Source organism: Mirounga angustirostris, unplaced genomic scaffold (assembly GCF_029215605.1).
Source record: "Mirounga angustirostris isolate CCGP_5_RB_7025 unplaced genomic scaffold, mMirAng1.0.hap1 SCAF_5, whole genome shotgun sequence".
NCBI lineage: Eukaryota > Metazoa > Chordata > Mammalia > Carnivora > Phocidae > Mirounga > Mirounga angustirostris.
Genome location: NW_026991713.1, coordinates 83,307,385 through 83,321,410, shown reverse-complemented (window position 1 = coordinate 83,321,410; position 14,026 = coordinate 83,307,385). Strand labels below are relative to the sequence as shown.

General features: G+C 32.7%; 1 protein-coding gene across 8 annotated transcripts in view; it reads right to left on the bottom strand.

Moving 5' to 3' along the window:
• Positions 1 to 14,026, bottom strand: part of C2CD5 (C2 calcium dependent domain containing 5) — a 101,047-nt gene that overhangs the window by 55,722 nt on the left and 31,299 nt on the right. For 5 of the 8 annotated variants that reach the window (XM_045873754.3, XM_045873755.3, XM_064591501.1 and 2 more), the window contains exons 7-9: positions 12,396 to 12,594; positions 6,804 to 6,955; positions 1,381 to 1,466 (exon numbers count right to left, since the gene is read on the bottom strand). In XM_045873754.3, the coding sequence (XP_045729710.1) occupies positions 1,381 to 1,466; positions 6,804 to 6,955; positions 12,396 to 12,594 (437 nt within the window). Of the gene's footprint in view, positions 1 to 1,380; positions 1,467 to 3,447; positions 3,640 to 6,803; positions 6,956 to 7,942; positions 8,158 to 12,395; positions 12,595 to 14,026 lie in introns of those variants that run through there. The other 3 variants (XM_045873759.3, XM_045873760.3, XM_045873761.3) reach the window with 3 other exon arrangements.

The following is a 14,026-nucleotide window of genomic DNA, read 5'->3' as shown; positions in this document are numbered from 1 at the left end:
GGATAAGGCAAACAACTGTGTGTCGCTAAAGTCTCATCACTCTGCTTAGCTCAGCTCAGCTCAGCTCTGCTCCCCACAACCTTGTCTAAAAGGCAAACAGTGCATACAGATACTTTCTGCACAGGAAAGAAAGTCTAAAAAAAGTAAACTGTTACATTGTTTGTAGTCACAGAATCTGTAAACACACTATTCTCAAAAGCTAACCTCTAGAAAAGAAATACCTTTTTTTATAAAATGCATTCTTTTATAGGTATTTACCGTTTCATCTTTTTTTTTTTAATGCTAGTATAAAATGGAACATGTAAAAGAAAATTCTGTAGATGCTTATAAACTTGCAAATCAGACACAATGAAAGCTATGGAACTGTGCCTTAAAATAACTGACATAACATATAAATAATCATGCACTGTATTCGTTAAGTAGAAAAAAAAATGAGCCTCATAATGCTAATAAATTTTTAAAAATTGCATTACGAAAAGAAATAAAGCTGGCAACATTTGTTAAAGCTTAAATAAAACTTAAATGATCAAGATTAAAACTAGAACAGCTACCAATACAAGAAAAAGGCTCTCACACATGTTCAGAAACATACCCGCCTTCTACAGAACCTATGAGGCGATCCTCCCTTAGCAATGAAGTTTATACAAAAAAATAAAAAATAAAAAGAGAAAAATCATCTAAAAATTTTGACTATTTTCCCATTTAACATAGGTAACTAAACATTAAACTTATAATAATTAAAAGAGATGTATTCACATACCAAATAACCACATTGTTTATGTTAATCTGTAGAAATACTGAATCTGTGCATTTCTTACCCCTAAGAGATTGGCCAGCCATAAAACTAATCTCAGCATATAAATATATTAATACACTAAAGAATTACCTTTTCTTTTCTTTTCTCTTTTTTAATATAGTCTCCATGCCCAGCACGGAGCCCAACACGGGCCTGATCTCACAACCCTGAGATTAAGGCCTGAGCTGAAATCAAGAGTCTGATGCTTAACCAACTGAGCCACCCAAGCACCCCAAGAATTAACTAAAATATTTTTTTCTGGAAAAAGTCTACTATTTCCTTCTATATATTATAATTTTAAGGTAAGATGAGAAATGATTTCATCATTCAGTGGATATTTCCAAATAGACTATTTCTAATAAAAAACTGGAGAACAAAACAAAAAAGTTACAGAATTATTCCAAATTAAAATTAATTATTCATAAACAAATTTCTTTGATACCTTAAATAAATTTTGGACTCTGAAACTACATTACAGATACATGATCAAAACTAGTTTATGGAAATAAGTTATAAATACATGGAAGCATGATAGTAAAAGCATATTAACAGTGAAAGAATAAAGAATGTTGAATGTCTCTTACCCTTTGTTCCAGTGCTGACTGAGTCTGTTGTCTTAAAAGAGCTTTAAATGGCCCCCCTTCTTTTCCAGCACTACCACTTCCCATTCCTACAGAACATCAGTACATAAATAACAACCAAAAAACAACTATAGAAACAAAGTTTAACTGCATTCATCTTCATAAATATCATGAGTCAAAATCTTAAAATGATCCAAACATTTAAAGTATTTGACATGCAATTAAGCACATATCTTACTCTATTTTATTCACAAAGTTTTCTTTAGAAGCAAGATGTCGAAACTGTACTGATCACAGTTTTAAACTTATTTGTTTAGACTCAATCTGTTCTAAAACTTATTTTTTAAATTGTTAATGTAATGAATTTTTGTATAATATTCAATTTTTAAAAGTTGAGTCTTCTAATACAAAATAATCAAGATACTACCAATTACAATTGACCCTTGAACAACATGGGTTTCAACTGCACAGTCCACTTATACATGAATTTTTTTCAATACAGTACAGTACTGTGAATGTACTTTCTTTTCCTTATGATTTTCTTAGTAACATTTTCTTTCCTCTAGCTTACTTCATTGCAAAAATACAATATATAATACATGTAACAAAATATGTGTTAATTGACTGTGTTATCAGTAAGGCTTGTGGTCAAGAGTAGGCTATTAATAGTTAAGCTTTTGGGGAATCAGAAGTTACATGCACATTTTCAACCTGTGCAGGGGTGTGTTGCTCAAGGGTCAACTGTACTTACTATGCTAACAATTTAAGAATACTAAAAGAAACCAAGAAACATCAAATGCTTGTTTAAAAGGAACTATAGAGAGGAGAAGCACTTTTAATTGTGCTTACTTAAAATATTCCAAAATTCTCTAAAGAGCATGAATTTTAGGCAATTTTGAAATATAGTCAAATCTATTTTCTGATAACTTCTCATTCCTAAATATATCATCCATGACAAAACACTATTAACATTCATAGTTTTCAATACTCACTGGAAAAAATCAACATAAAATATTTTTAAAAACTAAAAATCACAGACATATAATAGACACATCACAAATGTACATAGTTATGGATGAAAAGAATTATATTTCCCAAGCTCTTAGATGTATTTTTTAAAGGCTTCATTTTTAATTTCTTTCCCTACTTTATTTTATTCTTTTGATAGTACCAATAGACCAATTGCGATCAGAGAATTACAGACAGCAGGGGACAGGTGAGAAGCCAGTGCTCTCTGGTGCTACGGGCCCTACAGGTTAGAGTTAACAGTTCAGTCCCACCCTTTCAAAACGGAAGATACACACAGTCAGATTTACTGCAATGACTTAAAAAAGGAACTAATTTACTTTTACATTTTTAGCTGTTCTTGGATAAGGAAACAAAGGTTAGCATGTGTATAGTCCCATTCTGTTCTTTAAAAATAAAAAAGGAACATATTTTTCTTGTAGTAACCTAAATATGTTTTTTAGAGACTATACAATACTAAACACTGAAATGAAACTAAGATCTTTATATGAAGCATATTGAAAGCCATAAAATAAAATGTAATTGTAGAGATAAATAAAACATCAGAAAATACAGCAGAATAACTTGAAAATTAATGCAATGGACAGAAAAAAAAATGGATAAAGAAAGAATACCACCAAAATGAGACTTAAACTGATTCAAACAGAATAATTTACTAATGTAACCATATGGCTTAGCAACATGATGGTGCAGGTCTGATACGAATGGAGTTGGTGTGAAGGGAAAGAAAGTAAGGCATCTAAAACAGAAACTCTAGTAATGAGAACCCAACAATCACTGGAAATATGCAGATCTATGTCCTCAGACATATAATTTTTTAATAAATAAAATAATTTCAGCAGAATATTCATAATTATCCATCAAGTAATCTTCAACCATGTCCTCACGATCATCATAATTATTTAATTCTGTGCACCAGTAAGAAAAACAAGAAGTACGCCCTGTGTAAGACACCCAACACTTCTTTATAGTATGAAATAATTACTTGTTTTCAAAGGTGATTTAAAATAAAGGGATTAAAAAGCTGACATAATGTGATCCTACCAGAAGCAGCCAGGAACAGCTCTTCACTGAAAGAAACACTTTTCCTCAGAACTGGGCTGACAGGGCTAGAATGATGAGGGGGAAGGCTAGATTCCGAGAGGAGGAGACAGGACTTTTTAAGATGAAGGGAACCACAAGAGAGAGAGGGGGAGCTGGGACACAGGTAAATCCTAGGCCCCTGTGAGTAAGGTGCTGTGGAGGAAAGTAGCAGAGAAAAGATGCAGATTCAGAAGATGACCAGAAAATGCAGAATAAGGAAAGCAATGATGATGCAAAACATAACAGTAAAAATGGAATTTAAAATGCTACATAAATTACACTAAGCATATGAAGTCATTAGCAAGACCCTCTACCCAACACAATATAAATTAAAGGAACAGTCTAAAACCTAGGAAAACCTTTATAAACTTTGCATTTATTAAAATTTTTTAAATCACTAACATGGGATTTTATGCCATTCTAATCACTTGGAGCTGATTTCTCAAAAACACTTAAATTACCTGCCTTTTTTTGCTTAAGAACGTATAAAGTTAAAATGTAAATTTTATAAATTTTTAAAGCCAGAAACTTATTGCCTCAAATATAAACATTATTTAAAGTGGCAAAGTACAGTTCTTCAAACGTTACTAAAACATATCACTTATGAGTATTTTAACTGTATACCCATAAAAAAAAGCACCATATTAAACAGTTGCCATCATTAATTTGAAATAAATACTAACTTCTTTCTGTTCATCTTTGAGATGTATATTACTACTTTTCTTTTTCCTCTAAAATTTTAAATATTCAGGTTTGATCATAACACTGTTCACATTTACAAAGATCTGAGTATGTAAGGGGCAAGTACTCTCAAATCACAAAAATTATACATGGTTAAAAGCTTTCTTTTTTTTTTTTAAAGCAAAAATTAGCTTGAGTCAGGTGTCAAATCAATACCCTAAAACTAGCATTCTAAAATTCCACTCCTACTAGTTGAGTACTTGGAAAAAAATATGAAAATGAAACCTTGTAAAATGTCAAAAATTAGAATCTATAGAAATGAATCAGTATGAATTTTTTAAATGAGACCTATCTAAAAAAAAGACAATAGCTTTAACTACAAATAGAAACCCAACTTTCTCAGTCTAAAGCTTTATTAACTTTATTCTATTTTTGGTTCCCCAGTTTACATATAATCAATCAATCATAATCAGCTTATCCCCGCTATTTCTCAAGAGACTGATTTGGTATATAGGTAAATTTGAAAGCAGAGAATTATGAAATACACACTCAGTTATAGTTTTAGAAATTTTAAAACAATCATAATTTTGCCATTTCAGATCTCTTCTGGAATGGTCCTCAGGAATATTTAAAGATATTTAGGGATTCATGATAAGCGAAAATACTGTTTATGTTCTATAAATATGCTATTAAAGATAGTGAGTAGCATATGATAGTAGAAAAACAAAATTATCTAAAGGCATCTGATAAATACAGAAATACATGAGAATAGTAACTTATAAATGAATGTTTAAAAACTAAAATTTTGGAACTAGAACATAAAATGCAAAACTGTTTTAATTGATAATATAATTGACTGCCTACAAGAAAGCTAAGGGAAGACAAATCTGATTCAGTTAACTTATTACTTGACAATCTTTTTTTAGACTTGGCCTTTTTGGTGAATTAAAGAAAAGAAAACAGAAAGACCAAGAAAAGACTTCCAAAAATTTGTCTGTGGTTATGGCAAAGAATAAAATAAAGATAAAAATATCGAAAAGTAGCCTGGAATACACAAGTAACCAGTGGTCAAAGCCTGAAAAAATATTTTTAAGAAAACTCATTCTTCAAATACTATCCTAAGTCTTTCTTGTTTTGTTAGGCATGAATTTGAAGGCCAGAATCTCATTCTTTATTAAAAAAAAAACAACAACACTTCACTATCATTTGAATGGTTCAGTTTTTATGGCATAAATATGGTTAAGATGCCACATTCCGTGTATCAATTACTATCAAATATCTCATGATTTGGAGTGCCTGGATGGCTTAGTTGGTTGAGTGTCCAAGTCTTGATTTCGGCTCAGGACATGATCTTACAGTCATGGGATTGGCCCTACATGGGGCTCCTTGCTCAGCGGGGAGTCTGCTTGGGATTCTCTCTCTGCTCTCCCTGCAGCCCCATCCCCGCGAGTATGTGCACATGCTCACTCGCTCACTCTCTCTAAAATAAATACATCTTTTAAAAAAAATCTCATGATTTTAGATGTTACTCATATTATGTATATGTAATAAAGAATAAAGCTATTCTTTTCAAATAATTAGGTATTCATAATTATCTTCCTCACATTTTGTGACTGCATTTATAAAAATAGATACTAAATCTACAGGCTTTCTTTTTAATGCCCTTTCTTTACTTTAGAATTAGCACTGGTTTTCAAATTAGATTTCTTTTCATTGTTTTCATAAAATCTGGGATCATTTTATAAATTTCTTGCTAACACACAAAAGGTTATTAAAGATGATAAAAATGAACAGGAACAATGCAAAATGTTTTCATCAATCTGGAGAGAAAACTGCCAGAAAAAAACAATATTTACAAAAATTGCTAACTACTAACTTTTTAACTTTTTACATTTCACTTTTCTTAATGGTTTGAATAAGTTAATTCTACTTTAAGAAGTAATGAAATAATTTGACTTTTTAAACAATTTTTATCATAAAACATTCATAAAAACTCACAGAAATTATTCATCAAAATACAAATAGGAGAGGGAAAAATTATAAATTGCATACATTGAGAAATATGTAAGAATAAGTAAAGCAAAAATGCTATTTTCTAACCTAGAGAGCAAGACTAGCAAAACCAAACATTTTAAATAGCAAGAAGTTAATAAATAGATATATGTACTCCAATATAACCATTTCAATTGTTCTAAAAATTTTTTCATAATAAAATCTTAGAATTAAATTCAGAAATAGACAGAAAAATGAAATCGAAAATGTTTCTACTGCATGAGGAATTGGATTGCAAGCTACTAATGTTACTTTCTTTTCAAAAGCTTTAAGATGTTATTCCTCATAATATGAGCATGAAATGAAAAATGTCTACATGCAAAAATAAATTCTGGACTTCATATCTACACTATGATTAAATCAACATATGCAGATCTTTGAACAAGATCATTTCTGAGCTATATGAAATTTTCATATTTTAATGATAGTAACTGAAAATGATCAGTATTCACATAATCTTTTAACTTAAATGCCAAAAACAGGAGGAAAGCCTTGGATGGAAAGCTAATAAAGAACAGAAACAAATTTGAAAAAAAAAAAAAAAGAAAGAAAGAAAAAGAAAAAGGTGGGTGGAAGCGCCTTACCAGTTTTGGGTGTCAAACTCAAATCTGTGTCAGAAGAAGAGGACTGTCGACTGTAGGACTTGGAAGGTGAAAAGGAATAAGTTTGGTTTTTCAGAGGGGTTGAGGGTCCTGATGAGTGAGTATTGGGATTGGGATCTTCATTGAAGGGAATCCTGCCAGAAGAAGGTGGAGAAATATTAAGCAATCATGTGCCAAAGGACCTGACGGAAGGCAGCATGATCCAAACACCAGGAAAGTATTGGGCAGGGCCAGCAGTCATTTCTTAAGTGTGGAGCTGGGTATGAGGCTAAAGACAACCAATTGCTGTTCAACCATTCATCATTCTCCAGATAAATAATTATCTGCACTTAAACAGTTAATAAGCCAAGTAAAAAAGCAAAGAAGCATGAAATGACAGACTAAGGGGGTAAAAAATATTAAAAGGAAAAATAAAATAAATACATGACTGAAAATACTTCCAAATAAACAATGCTTTTTTAAGTTACAAAAGAAAAAATGATGCTGCAAATGGTGTGTGCAAATATTCGCAATAGTTTTTATATTTGCACACACAGATATCTTCAAAAGAAAAATGTTTCCTTATCCTATAGCATCAAGAGTGCCACAGCTAAAAACACAGCAGAGAGAAAAATGAATATAGCTACACAGAACCATTGCATTTTATGCAGAAGAGTTGCTTACCTGTTTTCCAATAGCTCTCTTCCATAGAATAAACTGGACCCTACTATGTAAAAGGTTTTGTACATAATAAAATAAGCAAATCAGAAGCTTTGACAGCTATTTCGTTTAGAATCCAATCATCAATTTTATTTCTAACCAAATGCAGAAATAATGGTGAATAAAACACATACTGGAGGATACTCCTAAAAACTTACAGGATGCATACATAAGATAGGGGTCTTACAGGATCTATGGAAGAGACTTTGGAAGCTAGAAGAACACTTTCACTTCAAAGTAGTTAGAGCCTCTGTGGAGGCTATATACTGGATTTCTTCACTGCAGCTGGACTTCAAGTAAGAAAAGGAGGAAGCAAAGACTTGTGGTACCTGCCTACACTACACCACCTGCCTGCCTGCTCTTTGCAGCCACTCTGCCTGTGGCCTGCCTTCCCCAACTCTTGAGTCTGAGCAGTCTCGTACCAGTATAGATGAGAGTGGGAACAGACACAGAGAAGTTCTGAGTAAGTCGTGAGCCAGTAGCAGTGTGAATTGGGCTGTTGTGAGTCGAGCGGCATCCATGGCTTGGAGGATGAACCAGCGGAGACCTGAGGGAATTTGTAGTCAAAGTGGAAGAAAAGAAAACAATACATACAACAGAGAGCAAAGTTATGTTAAAATAATTTCAAAGGAGCTTTAGTTAGGGGAGAGGAATTTTTAATCCCCAACATGCAAAAAACAAATTGAAATTTAAAAAGAATAGCTAAATACTAACTTGTTAGGATACAGTTATAGTTTTAAGGGATCAGATTAATAATTAGGACTGTGAATAAGAAAAACAGCAAGCAGAAATAGTAGCATTAAATAAGAAAAAGACTAAGATTTGGATTCTGAGTTGCTTTAAAATATCTGTTATTATTTTGATCACCATAAAGCTTTACTACACAGGGACAAAACACCAATAAAAGTGAAAAGTCAAATATAAAGTTCTTATGTTACTTCTGAAACTGAATTCATGTAATTAATTATAATTTTCTATTTTTTTAAATTATATTTTCTATAAAGAAACTTTAACAGAGCTGTTTCTATAATCGCAAGATAGTGGTACTAAACAATATGAAAAATGATGGCATAAAGAAAAATGAATAAACTGAATGGATATAAGCAAATATAAAATTCCAGTATTTCAGCACTCCAAGTATACTGCTTTCCAGATTATACTGGAAACAAAACAAAGCAAGGGGACACTGCTTTTCAAAACACATTAATAAAACAATGTAGATAATTTTTGTCTAGCTCTCAAACAGAATATATTATTTAAATTTAAACAGAACCTACTAGGGGCCCCTGGGTGGCTCAGACGTTAGGTGTCTGCCTTCGGCTCAAGTCATGATCCCAGGGTCCTGTGATCGAGTCCCGCATCGGGCTCCCTGCTCAGCCAGAAGCCTGCTTCTCCCTCTCCCACTCCCCCTGCTTGTGTTCCCTCTCTAGCTGTCTCTCTCTCTGTGTCAAATAAATAAATAAAATCTTTAAAAATAAATAAATAAATAAACAGAACCTATTAAACTACATTCTGAATTGAAATTTTATATCAACTGACATCCTGCAATAGATCATATCTATATGTATGTATAGATATATTTATATCATAATGAGCGAAAAAGAATCAATCATACATAGGTGAATACACTCTGAAAAACTATCATATCTTCATTTTTTAGAATTCAAATTAAAAGCAGATCAAGAGGTCAACTTTTCCTGGCCTCTTCTTTTCTACTGGCCAGCAATCACAATTTGTCAAGGTTCAAACATGAGCTATCATTAACTGGCAATAATGGTCTTTCACAGAATCTACAGACTATTTTCTGAAAATATCACTGGTTTTACAATAGGACAATGTTACTGTTTTTGTTGCTAGTTTAAAATAAAAATGTGTTTAATACAACTGATAAAAATCAAACATCTCATTGGTGACCTATCTGTATACAAACAACTGAGTGAGGTTTTTTGTTTTTTTCTTTCTCTGTTGAAGGGACTAATGAAGTTAAAAATTCTAAGAATCAGTGCTGTACAGAGGAGAAATTACAGTTAACGTCTCTTGAATGGTACTTTTTTTTTTTTAAGTAGAGAAGCAGTAGAGCATTTGTACCATCAAGATATTTCAGCAAGGAAATATCAAAGAGATTTATATCATTGTATCATTCATTACACTAAATATCTGAAAGGGGAAAAAAACAATGGAGTAAAACACACCATTAATACAGGTAAAATAAAATAAATAAAATAAAATGAACATTGGAAAAGGTTCAAATTATGACATCTAGTTAAATCCAAATACAATGGAGGGGGTATAGCTCAGTGGTAGAGCATTTGACTGCAAATACAATGGAGCATCACCATATGTATTCTTGGAGTTCTAATTCTTATCAGTCTCCCTGCATGAAAGATTATCTTGCAATAATTCCCCAGTGACATTTCTAATACTAAATCCATTCAGACAGGAACATAATCCAAACTACCTTTTATCAACTCCTGTCTAGAATCAATGTTATAACATCAAAATAATTATAATCAGTTGAATCATAAAACAATTTAAACTAGCACCCAGAGGCACCTGGGTGGCTCAGTCGTTAAGTGTCTGCCTTCAGCTCGGGTCGTGATCCCAGAGTCCTGGGATCGAGCCCCGCATCTGGGTCCCCGCTCCGCAGGGAGCCTGCTTCTCCCTCTCCCACTCCCCCTGCTTATGTTCCCCCTCTTGCTATGTCTCTGTCAAATAAATAAAATCTTTAAAAAAAATAATAAACTAGCACCCAAAATTGATTCATTATCAAAAATACAAAGAAGCTGGCTGAAATAAAGCAGCCTGAGTACTGAGTTTGTTTGTTAACAGCATGACTAAGGTAGTAAGATGACTTTCAGAAAACCTTAATGAAGCAACTTAAATTCTTCATGATGTGAATATTTGACAACTTAGGGCAGATAGGCTACAACAAATTTAGAAAAGGAGAACACTTACACAATCCCAGAAGATTTACATTAATGGAACTATTCCTAAATGTAGGCAAAATATATTCCACTACTATCAATATATCATTTTAAGACACCAACAGACAATATAATATTCTCTTTCTACTAAATAATTTAGTGAAAAGAGGAAAACTTCAGACATCACAGCTGCAAAAGCCAGGCCCCTTCAGGCAACTTAGGTAAAGCTGGAGGACGGCAAGAGAAGGAGGGACCCAAGTCTTTACTTAAATTTGGTGTGGAAAAAGAAAATAAAAACTGAATCCCTCAAAAAGTTACACCTGCAATCTGACTTTACCTGTGGCAGCAGACAATTCATATCTTGTTAAAACATATCTTAAATGGAATATAAAGCAAATTCACTCTTCAATTTATTTAAAACAAGTTATTTCACTTGTCAAGGTATTTCCCAATAAAATCAGGCAATATATATAATACTGTGCTCCCTCTTGTGACTAAAATTTAATCTACACAACTAAAGGCCAACAGAAAGGAAATAATTAGACAAAAAGAACAAACTTAAGAGGAAAATCTCATCTTTAAAAATATTGTTAAAAAAAAAGTTGAATCACCATATTGTACATGTGAAACTAACAGAACACTATATTAATTATACTGGAATTAAATTTTTTTTTTAAAAAAGGATCATGATTGTTTTCTAGTCAACCTCTCTTGACTATTGTTAATCTGGGAAGCATTTCAGGTTTTCTGACTACAGAATTCTGACTCCCTGATGATACAGGGCAGGGGTGAGCAAACTATACCCTACGGGTCAAATCCATCCTGCATCTGTTTTGTAAATAATCAAGTGTTATTGGAACACAGCCACACTCACTTATTTGCATTGCACACTGTCAATGGCTGTTTTCATGCTACAATGGCAAAACTGAGTAGTTATTAGCAAAGACTAAATTATTATTTACCTGTATCTTCTGGTCATTTACAAAAAAATTTGTTGACCCTTGATCTAAAAGAATCTCTAAATCAGTGGGTCTCAATGGAAGTACTACTGACACTTACGCTGGAACAAGTCTTCATTGTACAGAGTTGTCCTTTGCTGTATACAACAATCAGCATTTATAGTCCCCAACCAGTATCTTCCTCACCCCAATCATTATGACAGAAAATTTTCATTTTAAACCTTCCTTATAGACAGCACCACCCCACCACGTTGAGAATCTTCTGCCTTAGACAAAAATGATAATACAAAAGCCAAATCCAGTCAACCAAAGTGTTTTGTTGAATCACACTCAGTTTTTTAAAAAATGTATGAGCCTAAATTCCTTTAGATCAGGATCAGCAAACTCCTTTTTCTGGTAAACAAAGATAGAAACTATATGGCTAGAGCATGGAATATTTACTATCCAGCCTTTTACAGAAAAAGTTTGCCAACATTTGCTTTACACAGTCCTCAATACTCCCTATTTAATTATACTGAATTATTTTATTTATATAAATGGTCTGGCCTCTGTAGACGTTTGCATGAGACCCCAGCACAGGTCAACCTTTCCTGCTATACTTTTCCTTTCTATACTATGTTGCTAATAATAAGCATAATTGGATTATCAGGTATAATAATGGGTTTTAAGCATTCCCCAAAGAATAAGTAAAAATTCCATAAATACCCATTTTACGCTTTAAATATATAGTGCCTAAAGATCTGAAATAAGTTTAGTTTACATTACTAACTTGAATTTCATATTAAGACAGTATAAATATTAGGAATCGCTAAATAGATTAAAGCTTCAGATTTTCAGTCATCTCTGATAGTAAAAATTACCATAAGAAAAAAAAAATCACCATAGCAAAAAATGTATGTTAAACAAATCCACTAGAATATTTCAAATCAAATGAAAACATATAGGTAAAAGATAAAAAGCTCCATAAGAACGATTCATTGATTCATACTTACTCCTTCATTTCTTTGGATGGGGAATTACATGCAGGAAGGAATGCTGCTGGGCTACTTAGTTTATCCAGTGTACATGCTGTTCCTATGGCTCGTACCACTAACCCAGATTCGCCTTCCAGATCAAAACACTGTAAGTACCCAACAACTGCATTTCCTCTCATTTCAAGCACTTTCAAGCCAATCTTCCTCTGCAGTTCACCTACAAAAAAAAGGAAGAAAACTCATTCTGCTTCAGGTCTTCACATTACATAATATAAAGTTGGATATAGTAGCAATAAAAAAAAAGTCAAAAAATCACAGATTTTTAAAACTTGAAAAGAACCTAAAAGATTATCTGCTCCAGTCTCCTAATTTCAGGGAGGTAAGACATTACTAGTTGCATTTTACAGATGTGGCAAATTAAGATTCACTCATTCATGCATTCATTTACCAAATAATTTTTGGTTGTTTACTATGTGCCTGGCATTCTTCCTTTCTTCTAAGTGCTAGAAATACAGAGGTGAACAAAAAAGATATATTATTTAATATATTAAATATAACATTTTATATTATATTAAGTATAAATATATTTATACTGATTTATAAATATTAAAATGTAATTGATATATTAATATAAATGTATTTATATTTTATAGTTAAAAGCATAAATTTATTATACATAAGTATAACATATTTATATTTATTAAATATAACATTTATACTTATTTATTGTCTGATATACATATGTGAGTATATATACATATATATGCACACACATATATACATATAAAATTTAAAATGATAAACAAGTTCTTCAAAGAAAAATAAAGAAAAGTAATGGGGTAAGAATGGCAGGGAGAAGTACAGGGAGCTAAAACAAGTTGTCAGAGAAGGACTATGAAAAGGCAACAAAAGGGGCACCTACGTGGCTCAGTCGTTAAGCGTCTGCTTTCAGGTCAGGTCATGGTCCCAGGGTCCTCGGATCGAGCCCCACATCGGGCTCCCTGCTCAGCGGGAAGCCTGCTTCTCCCTCTCCCACTCCCCCCTGCTTTTGTTCCCTCTCTTGCTATGTCTCTGTCCAATAAATAAAAAAAAATCTTAAAAAAAAAAAAAAAGAGGGACGCCTGGGTGGCTCAGTTGGTTAAGCGACTGCCTTTGGCTCAGGTCATGATCCTGGAGTCCCGGGATCGAGTCCCGCATCGGGCTCCCTGCTCAGCAGGGAGTCTGCTTCTCCCTCTGTCTCTCCCCCTCTCATGCTCTCTATCACTATCTTTCTCAATAAATAAATAAAAATCTTTATTAAAAAAAATAAAAAAAGAAAAGAAAAAAGAAAAGGCAACAAAAAACAATAGAGAGATTACCTAAGCTCTGACTACAAATAAATGCTAGAGGAAGGAAAACTAGAACCCAGTTTCCTACTTCCTTGCTCAGGGTTCTTTCCACTATGCCACTTCATGAGCACAAATTCTTTCTACTACCTAGTTAAGAAGGAAGTATAAGCTTCTGGTTCAGATTTCCTCTTATAAGATGGCAACGTGTGTATGTTCAGGAAGATGGGGCCAGGGTAGAGAATCAATCATATATAATTCATAGCCTTCACTGTAAAATTTCAGGTAGCATGTCAAAAGGAAGTGAAAAATGTAACAGTGTTA